The 21,923-nt window shown below is 41.6% G+C and overlaps 2 protein-coding genes across 2 annotated transcripts; one reads left to right on the top strand and one right to left on the bottom strand.

The window, feature by feature from the left end:
- Positions 1–2,915: 2,915 nt before the first annotated feature.
- On the top strand, positions 2,916–10,920 carry LOC110982288 (sphingosine-1-phosphate phosphatase 2-like). The gene is made up of 3 exons (XM_022240606.2): positions 2,916–3,636; positions 4,929–5,018; positions 6,590–10,920. The coding sequence occupies exons 1-3, from the start codon at positions 2,920–2,922 to the stop codon at positions 7,127–7,129; spliced, it is 1,347 nt and encodes a 448-aa protein (XP_022096298.2). The 5' UTR covers positions 2,916–2,919; the 3' UTR covers positions 7,130–10,920.
- A 4,646-nt stretch (positions 10,921–15,566) lies between these two features.
- On the bottom strand, positions 15,567–21,597 carry LOC110981790 (glycine N-methyltransferase-like). Its single transcript, XM_022239692.2, has 6 exons — positions 21,440–21,597; positions 19,522–19,763; positions 19,224–19,351; positions 17,827–18,080; positions 17,382–17,527; positions 15,567–16,753 (listed from the first exon to the last, which is right to left on the bottom strand). The coding sequence occupies exons 2-6, from the start codon at positions 19,725–19,727 to the stop codon at positions 16,588–16,590; spliced, it is 900 nt and encodes a 299-aa protein (XP_022095384.1). The 5' UTR covers positions 19,728–19,763; positions 21,440–21,597; the 3' UTR covers positions 15,567–16,587.
- Positions 21,598–21,923: the final 326 nt, after the last annotated feature.

The raw sequence follows: 21,923 nt of genomic DNA, 5'->3' as shown, positions 1-21,923 counted from the left end.
TATAATAAAGTGAAATAGACCAATCCAATAAGCCCCCCCCCCGCATACGTGATCTACGAGTAATAAGTCTACCGGAGATTGACAAAGAAAAAGACGAATTTCGTTAACGACCTTTCACTTCTGGCAATATTTTTCCTTTTTTGTTACGTGAAAACGAGATCATACAAAGCTGCAAAAATTTACCTACCTTGAGTCGAAGGGTTCCAATCGAGTTGACCTAAAGCAATTCTTGTCAGCAAGATTAAACTTTAGAATTTGATGTAAACGCTGATTATTCATTTAAGTTTATTTCCTTATAAATTGAAAATTCTTACAATATTTTGATCTGTTTTACTTTACCATTTACCAAAAGACAAGCATAAATGTAATTTAGTAATTTCTCATCTGCGTACGGGAACACCGAATAGCACTGGTCTTCATGTGTTCTAGATTTTCAGAAGTGAGAGGTCAGTTTTTGGCAGAATACTTCTGTTTCTGGTCAGGTAATTTTCCAGTTTCTGTAAATTGATATGCTTGCAAATAGTTTGTAAAGGCCTTTTACCAAGGTGATTTTTAAGACGTCAACAAAAGAAAAAAAATCGAAATTCTAAAATTATTGTTCCGACGTTTTCTTTTCTATCCTAAGGTTCCGGAAGCGCTCCAACCGGAGGTAAACTTTCAAGCTCTGTCCAGTATCTTGCAGCTTTGAAACGACTTGAAACAAGACGAGCAGCAAAAAGTGTATAGCGCATGCGCACAGATTGTCTGTTACGCGCAAATTGCTTGATTTTCTTCAAAACACACGGACACTTTGAGCCTTGTACTGGCCTTTCAGTGTTTATCCTCTAAGAAAGGAAAGTAGTACATACATTTAGGCCTAAGACTATTGGCGGTTTGAAAAATACATGAAGAAATCAGGGTGGAGGTTAAAGGGAATTTGGTTTTCGGGGTGGGGGTTAAAGGGAATTTGGTTTTCCGAGGATAGGGAAATTTTCATCTTGATTGTGGAGGCACTGAGAGTAAACTTTAAAGTTTCTTGCCCTTTGTGATGTGGGTAATTATACTGAACGTTTTCAAGAGTGTGTGAATAGCGATAACGTTCTGATAATACGTACATTGATCATCAAGTTTCCATCAGACCGTACAAAACTCGAAACTCTGTTCTCTTGTGACTCGCAAACAGTGCACTTGGATTGTCGATATCGATTGTGCAATGTAGCGAGACGAAAATTCAACTGCAGAGCAGTCGCCCTATAAACGCTTCATAAATGAAAATTGGGGCCTTGCGATAGTACTTTACGTCCACAAACAGCTGGGCCATTCTGTATATTCAGGGTCCCATTTGTCACATTTTTCTGTCCATGTAGCACTTTAAGAATTTAACAATGGATTATCATTGAAGTTGACTTCAAACTATTCTTTTTGTAAAGCAGTTCCTTCTCATTACTTAACTATTTCCACCCATGTATGTGCCTAAGTCGGACATCCTTGTCCTTGACGTTCACCACTCTTCCCAAGAAGTTCAGGGTACAGTGCTGATTATACTAACAATATGAAATGTACTCGCGATCATAATCACCTCATCTGATTTTGCAAAAACTTTCCAGATGAAGCGCTGATGTCTGAGATTCAGTGCGGCACGGCTGAGTTATAAAGTTGCCCACGACGCGGCAAAGAGGTTCCTGTAACGGCAGACGCACTCCCACTCGAAAAAAAAAATCGTGCCTTGTTCGAATTCCCTAGTCACGCACCCTTTTAACTCAAAATTTACAGAAAGAATCAATAAAAGTCAGCTAGGCCTCTTGTTGACAATAATTTTGATGCTGTATGCACGGCAAAACTATGGCTTACAACTGCTGAGCACGGCGCAACACCTGACAGTGCTCTCAGTAGAAAAATAGACCCCGCTCTCAATGTAGCTTTTCAAACTGCAAAGAATTTTGAAGAGGTAGAACATCTGCGTCTCCTTGAACCCGAGTATTTTGTTATTATCTGACGAGAGTCGATCCGGGCGCCGGAAATATTCTCGGGTAAATTTATCGGTTTCTTGGAAAGCGCCACCACTCGGCGACGTTAGTCGTCCCTCAACCCCCCCCCGGGTGTGGCGTGTCGTTTTAATGCCGGTCACATCACGGCGGATTAGATGCCCTGTCAGTAAGCCAATTTATTGTGTGCAAAAAGCCTAGTGCTTTTGTCTGATTTGTAATTTTTTTTCTCCCTGCACATTATCCTAGGTTCATCATGTAGACGAGTTTGGTGTTTTTTCCGTTGACTTGCCTAATTAAATTTTACCACCCTTGCGCGACGCCCTGTAAGATCATGATAAATTATTATACAGCTTTTCATGGATTCACGGATTTCAAAATATTGCTGTACCAAAAAGAGAAACATCGTACCATATTGACCTCGTGTCAGCGCCGAGGCTGGGTTGCAGTGATGCTCATATATCATCCCAAGAGGGAATTTTCAGAGGGCGATTGCTATCATTTCAGTTCTTCAAGTTCAACCAACCTATCCCCAACACATTTGCGACCATGTAGTCAAACCCTGGAGCTATTGATTATGTGTTTAATTAGTACTAATAGCCCCATGGTCTGCGGTTAAGAAAGTCACGTTTTTCAAAACGAAACACCCCCCCCCCGCCTCTGGTTCCGCGTTTTTCATATTTATATCCAGCGTCCAGGTTTTGCGGATAACGTCTCCCATCGCAGCGGGCCATTCTATATCCCGATTCCTTTGTCATTATCCAAAATTCTCTTCATTTCCGAAAGCCTTTCCCGCCACATGTGTGACCTAATTCCTGCAAGCCGTGACACAAAACCATCTAAAACAAACAATAGGTAAAGGTAAACGAACTTTATCCCCATATCATTTCAAACGGCATCTGCATAATGGGCGGGGCTATAGACCATAACACAACGCGTGTACGTGTATGGAGCTATGTACGCGCACGGCCGGCCGGTCCGCCCCATGAACAACCTGCTGTTAGCAACACGTACGTATACAACACACCGCCAAGTAGAGGAGAAACCGCCAAAGAGAGCAAACATGAAAATGACATGGCCGAAAATCTTTGGTTCTTCATCGGAGAGTAACTCGTTGCCACTTTACGATGCGTGCACGGTCGCAAGATTGCAGCGATTCTTTGGATTATATCCTGCACCATCGCCGGTTGTCTCGAAGAACGGCCGCAGTTCGCTGACCAACGGAACAAGCAACGGCCCCAGCGAGTCGGCGAGTCAGGATGAGCCCGCGGAGAACGGGACCGTGGGGCCGGCGGGGTCCGAGCACGGCAGCTCGTTGAAGAACGGGTCCCGGGTTAAACCCAAGTACTATGTTGCCCATAATAAGTGGTGGTTTTATCTGTTCTCCATGGGTGCCACGCTCGGAGATGACGTGTTTTACTTCATGATCTTCCCCATGGCGGCTGCTAACCTGTCCTGGTGGGCCACCCGCCGTATGGTCATCATTTGGGGGATCTGCATGTACATCGGGCAGGCCAGCAAAGAATTGCTGAAATGGCCGCGGCCGAGCGAGCCGCCAGTCGTGCGTTTGGAGAGGCGGTACTTCATGGAATACGGCATGCCGTCTACACACGCCATGGTCGGTACCTTGATGCCCTTCACATATTTGGCAGCTACTTGGAATCATTATGAGGTGAGATGATAAGAGTCGAAACAGGTTCTTCTTTAATTCATTGGGCTAGTGATCGTGGTTATGAAATGCAGTGGTTTCTAAATCTGGTTGCCGAATTACGCTTTTGACAATTAGTTATGGAAAGCAGAGTGCAAACTTCACCTGCAAATGTGTTCAAATGTACTGAGCATCTAAAAACTAATTGAATGGATATATTGATAGTATAGTGTAATTCGACAACCCGAATTGGAAGCCATTGTTCTGGTGGCCCAACACTGTCTAGTCTCACGGACAGGTGGACTGAGTATTTAATATATTCTTCTTCAACCAATAGGGTGTCATGATTTGCCAAATGTACGGAAATGTCAAGCTGAGGAATGTGAGTGCGGTGCCACCGTTGGTATGGCATCTAATCATGCTATATTATAGTGGAGCCTGTTTTCATTTCCAATAAAATCTCCTTTCCATCTCCTGTAAAATCTTACCATAAAGCCCTCCAGAAATTTCCAACCCTACATGTATTTTGTATGTATGTGTGTAAACGGGGGTTTCTACTCGACAAGCTGTGCTTCCTAGAGGCCTCCATCCACTATAGAACTGTATTATTAATATGAAATGTTTCACATGGAAAATAAAGTGAAAGTGAGGTGAAGTGAAGTGAAGGTCTGTATCCGGATAATTCCCGATAAAATGTTCATGTACCTGCAACACTCTCAGTGCTGTAATGATAACTCTTTGTAATCAGCTGGGGCCAATTTTATAGAGCTGCTTAAGCATGAAATTTGCTTAAGCGCGAAGAAAAAAACCTTACTAGATAAATCAGGTAACCAGCCAAAACTCCATGTTATGTATATTGTTTTGGGATTGTATTTAGCTGTTTTTTTGGTTAGCATGACTATCAGATAGAGTTTAAGCTGGTAATCTTTGTTTATTAACCCTAACCCTCCTCAATCCTTCACCTGTTGGAGGACTGAGGAGGGTTAGGGTTAAGCAAATTTTTTTCCCGCTTAAGCAAATTTTGTGCTTAAGCAGCTCTATGAAATTGGCCGAGAACCTAACTAAACATTATGTTTATTCAAAGGATATAATATTAATGTAGTGTTTGTAGTTTTACTCTTTCATGTTTTAGTTAGAGTTCCAAGTGCAGACATCATTTATTTTCCTTTGCAGGGGTTTATAGTCCCTCAGTAAGTAATTGTTCAGACTAGGCTCACAAGGTTTGTGCACAGGGTGTCAAGTGATGGCCGTATACTGAACTCTTTCCCCAATTTCTATCCACTCTTTCTGACTTTTCCTTATGTTTTAAATCGTAGTACTCTCATACCCTTGGTGCATTGTTGGCCTGCAGTTGGACTCTCCTTGTTTGCTTCAGTCGACTGTACAAGGGAATGCACTTTGTCCTGGTGAGTTTATTAACTTGTGAAAAGAAAAATTTAAGAAGACTTTGTAGTTTGACCAGGATATGCCTCCGCTGGCAAGGGTGTCCTCACTGAGTGAAATACAGAATTCCTTCCCATTTGGTACGAATGTTGCTAAAACCTTTAGTACATGGCAGTTTTACACTCAACTACTTTCTTCTGAGTACCGAGTACTGTTGAGTACTTAGATTGGCTAGTACAATTCAAGTTTGAGTACTTTTCCAACCGAATACAGGTACAAAAGTAACAGTACATGTACATGTACTTCCAAACACAAGTCTGAGTACTTGTACTTACTGGTCCAATTACTGTAAGTTGTGTACGTATTTTACGTGTCAGGTTCAATCCCATTGCAAGGGGGGTTACAGTGAGTTCCTTTTGTTTCAGAGTCAAAGTCATGCTTAAGTTCGGAGCGGAGACCTACATGTATACATGTACATTAATGTTTAACGTTGTGCTTCTTAGTGCCTCTTACAGCAACTCAACTACCCTTGAATAAGCTGTTCAATACAACCTGAGACTAGGGCTGAGTCAATTCGAATAATTCACTATTCGAATATTTGACCTTCAGTTTGATTGAATACTCGAACATTCGGTCGTACCGACCGGCAGATTGTTGATGAACAAACCATATACAAAACCAGTTACAAGAACGCACACAATTGTACATTATGATCAATATAATAGCTTCTCACATCTAAGAGATGTTTTGGCTTGTACCAACAGGTAAGATATGTAATGGTATGGATTTGCCAGATTTTCTCTTGTTTTGAAGGGCTGGCATACATTTTTAACAATATTTTTGAAAAGAAATGGCCACAGTAACCAAGGCATGCAAACTAAGTTGTCTTGTTCAGATAACAGGGATCTCACAAATGTAATTAGGATTCAGGCTTGAATGGAGTCTCATCTGTGCCTGGCTCATAAAGGCATTTACTGTAGAGCCGGTACATGATGTAAATTTATGCCCTCTTCTCAAGAGGAAGATAAAATATGTGGACCTGGTTGAAACTGAAACTCAGCGTAGTCTGAACTTTGGATTCAGCGAATCAGAGATACAGATAATGTGAATCGGACTACATTTGGTTTGGCCTGTGTATTTGTATTTCTGTCTGCAGTGCTACTGTTGTTGGCATCTCCAGTTAGTTGCTGCTTTAAATACAAACTGCCTAATGTCACCAACATTTTTAAATGCAGGAGTGTTGAAGGATGCCTTTGAATGCATGTTGATCTTGATTCAAGTTGAAATGTACATGTGATGGGCGATGCGTACATTTTGTTTTTATATATTTTGAAAATGTAGAATGGGGCAGAGTTTGACCTTTACTCCAAGTTTCTGGATTCTGAAATCCCATTGTTAATCCTAATTCCTTGAAGTTGTAACTTAATTTTTGGTTACATTTTAGTTTCCTGTTCTTTATTCACATCTGCTGTGTGCTCTGGTCAAGACGTTTTACATCTTGAAAGCAAATTTCCTCTGGTTTGAGATGCTGCAAACTATAAAGATGTGGTGGTCTGATACAAGTTTTGTTTCTTTTTTGTTTGACTTGTCACAGGACCTAGTGGTGGGTGTTACCTTGACTGCTATCCTCATGCTGTTCATCTGGCCCTGGTTGGATGTTATCGACCACTTTATACTGACCCATCCCCAGGCCCCGCTGGTCATCATCTCCAGTGCGGTCTTCCTCTGCATCTGCTACCCTAGCCAAAACGGGGTGGCGGCCACGCGGGCCGACACCATCACCATCCTGGGCTCGGTCTCCGGCATCCTGTGCGGCTTCTGGTTCCTCCACCGGTCGGGGATGGTCCCCGACGTGGCCGAGCCGCTGGGCGGGGCCATCGCCTGGCCCGGCTGGGGTGCGGCCGGCATCATGCTCCTGAAGTACGCCTTCAGTCAGGTGTTGGCCGTCGTGGTGTACCTGTTCACACGGGCTGTCCTCCTGCAGGCCATCGCCGTCATATTCAACACCGAAATCAACGAGAACACCAAGAAGCTGTTGTTTGTGGAGCTGCCGTATCGTTACATCACGTTCTTGGTCCTACTGTTCAATTTGTATGTCGTTTCCCCACTGGTGTTTGCCAAGCTAGGTGTTTAGTACATTTCCACTGATTCCTGTTTTTGCCAATGATTCTGGAAATTACGAAGTAAACTATCGGGCTTATTAATTTTGTCATGCAAATACTGATCAATGGAGCCGACCAAATTGATGAATTCTCAGGTTTACCGAACAAAAAGCCTGCAGGTTCACGCCGTTTTTGTTCTGTAACACAACTTGGGTGCAACACAAACAACGCGAACACCACCCAATTTGCTCTATGGGTGAACAGATACATTCAAGTGAAAATAAACGGACTGTGAGTTTATGACATGTGGGACCACAACTTTTTGTCGTCTTTGGGAGAGCCTTTAATGCCGTCCTTATCACTCAGGGGCTCTGAGGGCCATCAATTCAAAGGCAGTCAGTCAGTATAGGGTTTGTGTGGCTTCTTCATTCGTGACGCAGCTGTGAACATTGTGCCATACTTGGAGAGAAACTGAATTGATTGTGGCATTTGGAAAGAGTGACCTTTTGACATTATGCTTTGAAATGTCTCCACCAATTAAAATTGTCTTTTTTCCTCTATAAGCCTTTCCGTTACTCCTTGAATCTTTTGGAGTAATTGAATACAGATTTTATTTACAGTATGATATAAAGAGAAACAATATTTTGAATGCCAATGCAAGATTAATATTTTATATGCTCATATTTACACATTTACATGTAATCGTCTGTGTGGACACAGCATTTTAAACCATCGAGAAAGAAGTCCGGTGCCTTGAATACAGTATGCCTTGCCTTCCGTACACATACACATTAGCATTTCTTTGTATAATGAAAGTACTTTCCGATACAGAAATCACTTTTCCAGTTAGTGATTTGGCCCCTGCCAATTAAAACCGGGGCTCTGTTTTGGCTCACTCTGTGTGTATATATGTAGTTACCAATTAGGACCGGCAACACCCTTTGAACGTGTAATTTGGGAAGGTAGGTGTTATGGTCTCGTTGCACGAAGTGTGAATGTACATGTATATTTTTTGTCCAGCTTATTGGAGGCCTGCTTTACACAAGGAAATAAAAAGAACCTCGATTATGCTACATTCTGAATGCATATGTACACGTAGGGCTGGTGGATTTACAGAATTCTCTTCTAACAATAGTAATTACTTAGGTTGTGTTGTTATTTTCAGGTAATACCTTGCTGGAAATTGGAATTCATTCCAGTAGTACTTACGCAGCTAGTCTTTAACTTTTGCATTTAATTTCAAGGGGATCTGTTCATGCATTTCAACGCGTAGTTGAAAGACTAAATCGTTTTAGTCAAATGATACTTCTCGGCATTCATGTTCAGTAGATTCCCTGCAAATGTGTTAATTACATGTACACGTATGTATTGAGTGTATCCTCCGGTATGAGCACAGGTTGTCTAGCTAAGAACTTTCCCTAGGTAATGTTTATAGTTACTTGATATAGTTACTGATAGTTATTGTCGACCAGAAACTGCTTTCTTTCAATTGTGTATGGTTTTGTAGTGTATTTCTTTCTGGCCAATCGATTACCCTTTATGAAACGAACTTGGCCAGTCCATTGTTCTCGGTAAAGGGGAATAACGCCTTCACCGGTCGTGGTTTCGAAGTATTCGGTTTACCGAACTAATGGAAAGGGAACTTGTCAAGTCCAGCATGATATGTCCCTCTGCTCACGTACGCTGTTCATTGTCTAACGACGTGGGTTAGAGTTTAATCATAAAAGCATACTACGCATTCCGGTTTCTATAACTTAATGGCACTTATGAAAACTGGTTACATCCAGTTGGTCAGCATTTCAGGGGGAGGGTCGGTTATGGAGTTGGAAGAATGCGTTTTCGCAGTACAGGCATAAACCACACGTTGGATCTGTTGACGTTTTGTATGATTCAGTAACGCTATTTTGATTTTGCCGAGAATTAAGGGCATAAAACAAAAACTTGTAGATCTGCATTCATCTACTGTTTTTATAACATTTGCACTGAAGTTTATTGGGTGCTTGCCGTTGGCCATTTTTTTTGTATTAACCGAGATGATAAAAATGAGTGAAAACATCACCCGCAGTGTAATTACAGCCACCTAGAGGAAACGCTTTTTGCACGCTGAAAGTATTTCTTTCCCTCCAGCCACATTTAAAAGCAGCTGCAGTCCTGAACACAGTCCTCAATATGGCGGGCTTAGAGGAATAGTGCCGGATATATAGAGGGTTTGCATGGCTGCCATCTTGCAGGCCAGTGCTCTTCCCCACAGAGTGTGCACAAAGGACGAGTATGCACAAATCGATCAATTCTGTTCTGAGTATTTCGGTCGGAAAACTGCTTCAGAAAACGGATGGCGAGAGCTTTCACTTGTACGTGCAGATATTGTGCTCCGTGGTTTGAAATTCCGAGTAAGAGGAAGTCGTGTCATGGAATCCTTTGGTAGCGAATTCACATTGAATTGAAATTCACGTTGAAACTGGCATTGCTTGTTTCTCTGTGTGGTCACAATCTTTGAACCAGCGAACCGATCCAAGTTGGGATTCTTAATTAGGAACAGTTAATCGTGGCTTGTTACTGAGGAAATTAATTGCAGGCGTGTTTGAGCTTTTATCGCTGCACCGACGTAATTCTTAACATGTTGCCTGTCGTGAGTTAGTCTCTCCGGCATGCTACTTACATGAGTACCAGACCACTGCCAGGGATAATGACTCGGTTACTGTATATACATAGATAAGGTTATGCCATTTGGTTTGGGCCATCATTCAACAAAATGTGTTCACTCTGCATTTTGCCTTATGGCCGGTTCAAACTTAATGCGATGATGCGAAAGCGAAGCGAATTTGACGTCTTTTACAACTTTTTACGAATTCTCAACGCAAATATTTGATCCGACGTCACAAGTTCGCGTTTCGCTTTTCGCGCGAAATGTGAACCAGCCTGTATCTCGCTTCTCAGTACAAAGATAGACTCAGTTGCGTGTCATCCCTCAGGATTGGTGTGATACATGTACAAGTTGTAGGTGTTTGTCTTCAGTACCGAAACCACCTTGAAATTGGTGCATTGTATAGAAACAATGATGGCATATTTATAAAATGTTTGTACATACATTTTGTTGTAGAATTGGCTACCTACACTCCGTTCAGCAATTTGATTATGTTTGCCAATAATAATTGTGCCGTCAATTCCACGGATGTAATAGTTTTTAAAAAGAGGAAATCTGTTTTATTTTTTCAGTGCGGCACGATTTAATTTTGCGCGAGGCTTCCGTACAGGCAAGACGTGGCTTGTAGCTAAGCTGGTTTTGCTTATGACCCAATATTCCATCGACAGAATGCAACGAATTGAAGATTATGTGTAGCCTGCACTGACCTTTTGTATGGTGCACTTTGTACGATGTACATGTACTGTGCACATGTGCATGTACACTTGTACATGTACATGTTATAATTATGTACAAGCACTGTACGTGTATTCAGTGACACTCACACGATTAATGACGTTCTGTGGACGTTGCAGTTGAATATTGGCGAAGTACATGTACAATCCAGATGATGTATACGTGTGCGTATCCGTGTCATTGTGCATTTTTCTGTATGAAAAGTTTCTCTGCCATCTTGTGATTCACGTTTTTTTTTGTGTAACACATGGACGATGACACCAATTATGAGTGCCCGTGATTTATACATGTATATATTTGAAATGACATATTTGAATCTACTTCTTCAAAAAGGTTTGTGATATTGAAACGGCCTGCTTTGTGTTAGTTAAACCTTCATTTTTTTTCTCGAGAACTCGAGTGCTGAATATATGTCAGTAAAGGACGGTTTCGAGAAACCAGAAATATGGAGTTCCAGTTGTTTTCTTTTGTGTGATTCAGTTTATTTTTAAAAAATCCCCCTCCATTGTCTTTGTGAACGACTGCGCTGTACGCGTGACAAGTATTTTGCCTGCTGTCAAGTGCCATTAATTAAACATGAATGTTCTTTGTTCCCAGCCTCCAGTGGGAACGGGAACGCACATCCCACGGCAGCACTTTAGATTGTCATATCTGCGCCAAATGGACCATTTGTGAAAAGGGGAAATTTCAACCCGTCACTGACCCCGTTTTAGCTGTCTCTGCTTTTACTTGAGTGTTATACGTTCAAATTATGATTTTTCGTATCTAGATTCGGGGTAAAGTAGAGGCCCCTATGCATTTTTATTCTCCAAAGTCAGTTTTTCATCCACAGTAGGAATTTTATAGGGTATGATTTTCGGTTTTGTTCGCGTGTTGTCAGTTTTCCATATCAAATTTTTGTTATGAAAAAGAAATACATTAATTAGACACATTTGCTTGATACTACTCAGAATAACCCTTAGCTTCGGAGACAGCCTTCTCCCCAACCTTAACCCTGGCGAACATACACACCGCTTTCATAATAGCCAACTATTTGTGATGTCGCTGTCGTTTGCAGAAATATCACTCGTGGTTGATGTGTTTTGTGCCTCAAGATTTACACTTGTCTCCTCTGGAAAAGGCCGTATGTTTGTTAGTATTTCAGCATACATGTAAATTATTGGTGTTTTGATAGCTGGCATGATTATTTTTAATAATATGTTAATGATTTTGCTTTTGTATGGACAGCTGGCCATAGTTTGTCGACCTCTGTGATGTTGAGACAGGGATCCATTAGGCTAAGTGTGTCTTTTTCCGTACCATTCAGCACTGAACTGGTTGCCCACTTGTGTCTATCAGAAAGGTTTATTTGGAAAGTGTTATCACGCTGACCCCGTTGCCTCAGCAACCCTCCTCTTAGTCTATAATATCAAGTGCCAGTGGCGTAGCTAGGATTTTACTAGTGGGGGGGGGGCCACAAAGGGGCACCAGTGTCTTATGGGGGCACCAGCTTTCGGTACGGTGGTGTGTTTTTGGGGGGCAAGTTTTTGTTAGCCTTGTCCAATATCCATTCATCTGTTTCTCAGTGGGGGGGGGCACCTGGAGGCACCGGGAATTAGTGGGGGGGGCACGTTCCCCCAGCCCCCTCATGTTTACGCCATTGTTAACTGCTAATTAATGTAGGACCTTGCCTTCACATATTAATTCGGTGATCTCAATGAAGAAAGTAGTGTAACATCGATGCTGTATTTTATTTTCATAGAAAGGTTCAATGCCCCGGCGTTCTATGTATTGATATTATTGAAGTAGGCAGTTTTTTGGCAACGCTTCTGCGTCAGTACCAACTCCGAGTCAGCATAGACATAATGTGCTTGCCAATACATGTTGCAAAATATGACTAACCCCGTCAGCTTTTCTATCTGGTGGTTGGACGGGCACTTCATTTTCAACAAATGTTATGCTTTCTGTTTTCAATCATATTACAACATGTAGTAAACTTGTGCATAATGCGTGTTACTTTTTTAGTCCAGTGAAAATAAGACTGGTGACTTGCTTGTAAATTGTACAGTTACGATACTGTTCTCTTCGGTACATCTCATTTTATTTGATGTACAATTAGAAGTAATACAGTCATCAAAATGATCTGACGTAAGTCTTCAAATAACCTGTGCGGTTACCTTTGACTCGAAGGTATGACTCGACTCGATCTAAGCATGATCTATAGCGACTAGGAAGATTTTTTTACTCCAAAAGTTTGGAATTTGCTTTATTTGGTTTCGTATTCTGACATCATGCATTATTTTGGTCAATCTAAGGTAGAAAGTACCGATTGCGCCCGCTAAGTCACGTGACCTATTATAGTGAGTGTACATCAACAGACATGGCCTCTTCCGATAGCAAAGTGTGTTTTAAGGCAGTGTTGTTGACCAAAAATAAAGCTGATTTTCAGTAAAGTGCTCAGCACATCAGTAGGCCGAGTGCTGAACCAACTCTTGCATTTCTTTGTGGGTGAATGACAGTAGTTACGACAGCTTTACCATGGGTGGAAGCCACGTTCGACGTTTGATACACATAGGTACTTTACACATAGGACTTTGCGGGCGCAATCGGTCTGTTCATTTCCTTCCTCAAGCTAGTATGTTTTGTCGGGCAACTGCAGTCTAGATTTGGCCAGGTTAGCAAACGCAAAGGTTTCCAGTCAAGAGAGGCCGAAGTAGTCTGAGAATCACATGTAGAACATGACACTAAACATTACAATCCAAATACCGCGACCGGTACATGGCCCAGATGGTTGTGCATAGTGTATACGGGCAAACCGTTTGTCATTGGCAAACATGTTTTGGCCCTTTTCAATGTTCATTGACGCTTCTTTATTTTGTTCACGAAGATCAATTTTGTGCTAGGGCATGCACGATGAAAGATGAAAGTGAATCTCTGTTGATTGGCATTTTTCTCACCATTCCAGTAAAAGGGCAAGCATGCACATGTCATCTCTTCAGAACGATAGCCCACTAGCGTCAAACAGTAAGGCATTTTTCCTCAAGTTTCCCGAGATATGTATTTTCAATTGGTTATTATATCTCATAAAAGGAACTTCAAAAATAATTGTGAAAGGAACTCTAAATAATAGGCCTGTATCCAGTTAAAACTTTTAAAACAATAGAACAACGTTGCAGAAACTAGATCTCGTGTTAAAAACGAACTTATTTGAAAAAATATCTACTTCACAGGTTGAAAATGTATATACTTCATGGCACTATAGTGTAATTTGACAGTTCAGCCTCAACGGTGTGGAGTTGCGCCCCAACCTCTCTCCGCCGAGGTTTACGGTCACTTCACTCCATATCGCCCCGCCGCCACTTCGCCCCATCCCCACTTTGCTGCACCGACACTTCCCCTATTTCCCCTTCGCCCGCTTGCCTGATTGTTTTGTAAACATGTATGGCAAATGTGAAAGTACGAAAAAATGTGAAAGATGCATTTATTCCTCATAATTATGGCCGTTTGACATTATTGTGGCTGCTTCGTAAGTAGGCCTAATCTCAGGCCGTGCCAATTAGTTCCGCGTTGATGATGGATCCATGGTGACTGGCTCGGCGGATCCTCATCCTGCATAGATGGGACATTAAAGTCAGCATCCTCTGGATTGATTATCCACTGCCTGTTGCTTGGACTTGGTCTGCTGGTGGAGTTGAGTCAGAGGCAAACTCTTCCTGTGAAGACTGTGAGAATTTTGACGAAGTAAACAAGTAACTCCTTCGACGGTACTCGTAAATAATTCTCCTTGTTGTAGAATAAAGAATGGAACGGGTCATTACTTTTAGGTTTCTTGAAATACCTCTTCAGAATACCTCTCCTTGAAGGACAAAACAGAATTGGTCTTTTTAAAGACAAAAACAAAAATGCACGTGTCTCCTTTTACTTCTTTGGCAATTATTTGCATCCTAACACTTAACAGCTCATTCGCAGGTTGAACCAAAGAGAAATAAGACAGAGGCATTGAACACAAAACATAAATGAACCATTTTCTTAACTGTCTTGAATAGAAACATTCCTTTTATCATGACACCATCACTTTGTGTGTAGCTGTCTCAAATTGAATTCCACTGAAATCACGGCAGGATTTTTTTCTTGTGATTGTGTGTACGGTCACCATTCAATTCTATGAAGTTCTGTTTCAAATGAAAAGATATAATGAAGGCATAAATAAAAGCAGGATCGTCGTTTTAACGAGAATTTTTTTCAAAATTTGTTTGTGTTCCCCTGTGGATTAATTCGCATGTTTGTACTGTTTTTCTCTCCTGGAAAACCCTCCATGATGGAAATACAAATTAGGAAGCAAAATGCTTCAAATATATAAAAGGCATATCGTTTAGAAATTTAAAGTTCACTGCATGCAAGTCATCCATTGGTCGTGTTTGAAGTTCCCTGGTGTACCCGTATAATTAACCTTGGACTTTCTTTAATTTTCCTTAAATCATGCTCTTATAAGGCTTGCTTGGTTTTCTGGGTGTATTCAGCATGGTCATATTCCCTGTCTTCTTAACAGTTTAGAATGTCTGGAGGAGGTCATGCGATATTTTTGCCAGTTGAGCCTCCTAAAAATCGCCATCCGAGGGCGCTCTCCGGACTTACAGCCATAAATGCTTTGCCTTCTCCGCAGTCATAAGTTTGGGTACACTATGAATTGACGTCAGGTTGTGACTTGGAACTAAACTGTAATTATGCACTTGGCATCTTGGCTAAATAGGAAAAGACTGGTATAAAAGGCAATGTTGAATTCTTTCCGTCTTACACACTTTAAAAAAGAAAACAGCCTGGATTTGTTTTTTAAATAATTCCCGTTTAATTCCAGCAAAATACCTGTTAAGTGGACCCGGATTCAACGCATGAAAATGGTTTCCCGTTTGAAATGTGGAACACCTATTTCCGATTACCAGAAATATCACGCCATGCATTCATTTTACTTGTCATCGGTGATTAAAATTCTGTGAGGGGAAAACCTTTCTGTTCCAGTTCCTGTTGTGTGAATAATAATAGGGAAGGTAAAGACAAGGTTTGTAAGAGATCGAAAAAACACAACGTGTGCTGCAGCACAAAACTGTCGGGAGTTTTTGATATTTTTATCTCAACCTTTATTCACACTTGTTAGCAGAGAGCATATAAAATTGAATTCACATGAGCTTGCACGACAACAATGCGCATTATTTTCAAATTATAGACTGCCATCCATTTAAGCACACCACAAACATAGCAATAAATATACATATTCAGTTAAACTACTGAATAACCATTTCTGTCAAGATAAGAGTTTCCTCTAATAGTTTATTTCTGAATAATTTCTCTATGTACACTTTATACCTGATTCCTATGAATAAAATTTACAAATATTTACAAAATTGCCGACATTAAAATTGCAAATAGGCCTATGTAAAAGTAAACACGTTCATGTTTTGCAAAAAGAAGACACACTGGCGAAGAGTAAAAGATGCCTTTTTTCAGTTGTGACATCAAACTCCATGCATAAGCAAATTCTCTCTGCACATGGGTTCAGACCCTCCTCGTTCCGTGAGAATGTCATATAACGAGTCGACTCGTACACGTTTCCCTCCAAGGCAGTGCTCGCACACATGCAATCTGAACGCCCTTTTTATTATGCCTTTCTGATCGTCTGCTCTTTGTGCATGTCTGAGTTCTGCGAATAACTGATGGAAAATATACTGAGAAAGTCCTAAAAGTTTTCTGACCGTTTTTTTAATTTTAATTTTTTTTAAACAGGCAAAAACTTTAAACTTATCATTTGTTTTGAAAAACGAACTTAAAAATCATCCATATTCCTCTTTAACTTCCTGGTCAGTACTGGTTGTCGTACTTAAAGAACCTCGTTATTCTAGAAACTTGGATGTCAGTGATGAAAAGACGTCACATTGTAAGAGGCATATGCAAGACAAGCTGTATGCATTCCCACGATAACTTTTACCTTCGCTTTCAATACGCTGCCTATTGTATCGTTATTTTGGACACCTTCCATACACGTTTCCCCAAATGTGGTGACCTTGATTAGGCCTACAGACTCCCAAGTGCAGCTTCTGGGAATTACCACTGTACAGGAGTTCGGACACGTTGTGGGAATTAACTGAGGGGTTTTTCGATGACATGGATATAGTAAGATGGGTTTTCGCCCTCGACGAATGGCTTGAAGTCCCCGTAAACAGAGTGCTTGCTGTTCTCGCCAAAGGCCTCCTTGAGAAGTTCAGTGAATGCATTCAGGCGGTGAGGATAGTAAGAAAGACGGAACCTGTGCACAGAAAAAAACATGATCTTGCTAATTACAACTTGTGGCATTTAGCATCAGGCTTCTTTGACGTCGATAGTATAGTAATGAGCCAGCTATTGCATTCATTTGGTGAAAATATTTTTTTGATAAACAGTGACTTCACGCCTTTCTCCATTACTGGGGTAGGTACTGAGTGGCTTTCAATTTGAACACTGATCTCTTTCCCGAAATCGTCCACCTACAGGCGTGGTTCTGGAGTTCTTCGGTGGGGGAGGCAAGACCCTTTGCAGGTGACGTCTCTACTTTTATTTCATTTTTTCATGTTTGTATTTTTTGTGAAGGGAGCTAGACAAAACTTTGAGGGGGACGGAGGGAAGCCCCTATAGGCTCCCCATAAAACTGCGCCTGACCTCCAGATATCCCACTAATTTAAAAGCTCTTGTGCACCTTGAAGACCCATGCGTCATCAAGTTATGACAAGAACAGACCGATAAAATTATGTACCCTTGGAAAAAGCAGAAGCTGACAATAATGCAAGCCACATCGAAATGGGTCACATCAATCATGTGAGTCTAGGTTGCACATTTAGAATCTGTAGCAAAAGCATTCCATGGACCCACACAATAATTAACACGACCTGATAACGTACTTGTAAACCTCATTTTTAACTCCTTGCTTCTCGTTGTTCTCTTCGTCATGTTGGTTGTCAATGGAGATGAAGTAGTCTAACGTCACCATGGAGGGCCGACCGTTGACATACAGCACCGATGTTTGGATGTCGTTAATGCAGCTACCCTGTCAAATCAACGGTATGTCAGAACTGTTTGTCTTCGTGTGTGAAGCTTATGTAAAATTAAAATTGTTAATACAACACTGTAAAGTTAATGTCTTTATTCATTCCTTGCAGCCACAACTGTTGGATGGATGACGTGTGGATTTTCGACGGTGAAGCAACATGGGACACACAATGGCCATTGCAGCCAGTCTGTTGGACATCCTTGCGCGCGCAGGTTCACACCAGTACCAGCTTCAACAGCGCAGAGTTAAAACCTGAAAGGCAGCGATTGCGTGAAGGAACGTCGCTGTAGACTTACCACGTAATAAATGTTCTTTATCGGTGCCCGGCCGGTGTCTATGATGGTGTCGTAGTTGCGATGGTCGATGATGAGAACTCCGCCAGGTTTCAGCAAGGTGGCAAAGTTCTTGAGAGCCATACGGTGGTTCTCCTGGGTCCCCTCGAAGTCCGGGAGGTGAGCGAAGGAATTGCCGATGCAGATGATGGCGTCGAAGCCTTCTCCCTCCTGAGGGAGGTCCTCTGGGAGAGTTAACCAGTTTGCAACTTCAATTTCTGTGGAGAAAAAAAGGAAACAAGAAAAACTCAGGGTTTTAATGTCAAACGAGTACCGGGTAGTTGAATATAAATGCCCAATGGCGTTTTTCCAACGAAACACCATTTGTCTCATCAGTTTTCTCGGGGCCTACTCCTTCACCCACTCAGCACGGTGATGCTCACCAGTGACAAATGTTCAGGGAAAATCTTTGTAGGGACCACATCTAGAAAACCCGGGGTATTAAGACATCATTCTTAGTTCCTAGAATAAAAACTGGGCCGTGTCGGATGGGCCCGCTATAACCCTTTCGATCTCAGGCAACAATCTGCCAACTTATTGTTTTCTCACAGTTCTACGGTAACTTTTCTAAAGGTGCAAAGCTTTTCATGAGTCACCAACCATAACTGTTTTTTTTTCTCAGCTGGTCCTACATTTATCATGACCCCTCTGAAGCCCCCACACATGAAAAGAGCATGGATTACCATCTTGAAGCATTCAATGATCACCAAGTTGTGATACTGATGATTCAATGATTCAACACATTATAATACTTTCAAGATCAACGAACGAGTCACTCGGGGTCCTTCATACCATGAGCAAAGATCCCACTACTCCCTTCTGCATAAAACAGGCGTGGCGTGTCGGGGGGGGGGTTAGAGGCCTCCCCCACTCCCCCCCCAAAGAAAAGGGAAAAAGAAAAACGTTTTCTGTCCAGAATTTTCTGTAATTAAAGCAAATTTCCCTACTCCCTTTCTGAGGTGTAGTATCATTTTGGCACACTGTCTAATACAATATACCGAGAATATATAAAAGAATACCATCACAAATAAATCTAAATATCTTTCAAAATTCCTTTGAAATTACTTGCATATTATTGTCTCCCTCGGCCCCTCAAAACAGCCTTTTTGGAACCATGACTTTTCCTGACAATTTCATTGACTGACATGAATTTCAAAGTACAGCAAAATAGCATGCAGGAAAGTAAGAAAAACAAGCTAGACTGCTCATCTATTTATTTGGGTCTTCGCAGCTCACTCCAGAAAGTCACGGGTTATTTTACGCAGCATACCAAGCCTCGCAACGCAACTGCAGCATGGGAGGATGAACCAACTTCTACGGGGATAACTAGCGCAGACGGTACGCTCTACGTTCCTAATTACCCCAATGGTCAAAGCACTCTTCCTTGCGGCGGGCCCATCTCTCCCTGAAAGCGTGCAGGACCATCTTATCGGAGGCGTCACAACTCATGACACGAAACCCTTCCTCCAGGAGCATCACAGAGTCGATGCTGAATCAAAAATAACCAGAGTGGGCATTAATTTTGAAAAAAAAAAAAAAAACTGTGTCCATGCTGCACTTTGCTTGTGCACGGCGAGTCCACCACCGGACGCGGAGTGATACGCCAAGAGCGCATCTCTCATGCGCAAACTTCCACGACCTATATGGAGAAAAGCTTACCCTGTCCCGCAGGCGGCGTCCAGGATGTAGTGACAATTTTGGGATTTCAACAGGTCTACCAGAAAGTGCCTGTAGTTCTCCGTCCTGTCTGTCCTGCTACCGATGTAATATTCCCAGACTTTGGCTGCCTTGCCGTCGGCATACTGGTCGGGTATGCCCTGGGCGGCCACGCCGAGCGACCGGGTTCGGTACACGCTGTCGACCATGTTGATGTGAACACGTTTCTTTGCAAAAGTATCCGCCTGTGGAGATGAATCAGAAAATGACAGACTCGTGAAAAGAATTACAATGTATGTTTGAGAGAGAATTAGGGCCCTACTGGCCTAATAGGTCTTTTGCAGATGTTAATGTTCGCTGGAGGCCGATTATGCTTTGGGAATGTGTCACACTTTTCCTTTAAAAAAGTTTTTATCTAAAAAATAAATGAATAAAAATCATAAAACCTCTAGAGGGATTATTTTAGCATCAAAATTGAGTCTGCGAGTCATCATATTCGCCGAGTGGTCTCCGTTGTAACACTTTTTTGTGGGCGGTCTCTCCAATGTTTGCACCACAGCATAAACGATTTTCCTTCCCATGAGGACTGACAGAAAAATGTATCTTTTATGGTCATTTCTAACTCTGGTTTTTAACTATGTGGACATTCAGCACCTTAGATTGCTTATAGGCCATTTATGCACGCTTTTTGCACAACTGTCCTTCAGAATTGAAGTATACTCAATTTTATGAATGAATAAATTTATTTCGTACTTGTTGTAAATGCATTTACCCCGTTTCTTTTTTATCATTATTAAAGGAAAATTCATGTAAGTGGCGCATGGGTTAATGATCAAGTATATGCTGACATGCGCCAGTTTGGGTTCGGAAGGGAAATAGGAATTTATATGAAAATTGTCCCTTTATTATTTTTGAAGGAGGGGGAGTCCGTAAAGTTGTCTACAATTTCTAGCTAGTTTAAATAAAGCATTATTGGGCGATTGTAGGCCTGTACTTCGCTGTGGCCATCGGCGGCATTGCGCGCTCCAAGAACATCCTTGAAGCTTTATAAGTCACATTTAGTGCCGCAATCGAGGCTTTCCAAACATTTGAAAAACGTATTTTGTAGGTGACTGTATTTTTTAAGGATTAAAAAGGACACCCTGTAAACACGCTGCGCAAACATCGCGTGTACGCTTTCAGCTGAAATTTACCGAGGCTAACCGTTTTAACCACGCCGTGCAGAAATGGGAGGAATTTTATGGGCAGATCTAGGCACACAATTAAGTCTGAGAACAAACACCGAAGCATTAATGACTGGTCCGAACCTGTTGTCTGGCTAATGCTATTTGCTCAGCCCTTTGGGCTTCAGTAAGAATAAGCACTGAATAAATGTTATGTTAGCATGTGAGAATCCAGTCCCAAAATCCACTTTTGCAATGCGTTCGGTAGCCTACGCGTTTGCATAACTGAAAGAGTAAGCGAGGATATTTAGGCTGCGGATGCTATTTATGAGAGCCAAGTTCTTAATGTTCAGTGAAGTTATAATAAAAGCTGGCGCAATTTGGTCGATTGAGTTCGAGGTCTTCTGAACCCCGGTGAATTTTGGATTCTTGCCTGATGATGAAATTTTTGGAAAGGTTTCAGACACTTTGTACCATTTTATTTCATTTCGCACAATCTTCCATGGTAACTTTAATTTCTTTATATTTCGAAAACAAAAAGTATCTGCCGTTTAAACTTCACCAGATTTAAACTTCGTTACGATCCATAACGTCTTGTGCTCGCCACATAAAATAAGCAAAATAAGAAATTGGAAGTTTAAAAAAAAAGCATCAAAAACAGAAAGCCTGTCTACTCATTTTGATTTTAAGACTAAAACCTATTGCTGGTTTGTATGATAATTAAGCTACAAAAAATAGTGATAAACTGTCAACTTTACCACAAAGTGCAGAAGTTACCAGAAGACCTGCCCTGCGCACGACGTGGAACTGTATGCCGGCGTGAATTGACGATGTCTGCGTTTATAAACCTCGGACAGCGCAACAAATGCTAAGTGTTTACATTAACCTGGTGCCCAATACTTGGCGGCTTTACTTCATCAGAACCACTGCGTGGGTATTTGGACACTACCCTGATTTACACTGATAACCTTACATGATCATTGCAGTAAATAATGCTAGGCGGCCGTTCTCCCGTACGCTGAGTGGATGGATGGAGGGTTTAGAAATATCCGGATTCATCCAGTTTTATCTGGAATCTAGAAGCTTGCATTTCATCCGTCCGTGCTCGCCTCTTGGGACAACAAGTCAACATAACAATAGGATGTTATCTAAACACTCTTGTCCAAAGCCTGTGTGGCAAAACAAAATGAAGGTGCATTTTAAAATCGACTTCAATAAATATTAATTATAGGTTGTATACAA

Source organism: Acanthaster planci, linkage group LG01, assembly GCF_054643075.1.
Source record: "Acanthaster planci isolate LZ-2023a linkage group LG01, COTS_SCS, whole genome shotgun sequence".
In the NCBI taxonomy this organism is placed as follows: Eukaryota; Metazoa; Echinodermata; class Asteroidea; order Valvatida; family Acanthasteridae; genus Acanthaster; species Acanthaster planci.
Note: the sequence above shows the minus strand (reverse complement) of the source record. Positions and strands in the feature narration are given on the sequence as shown.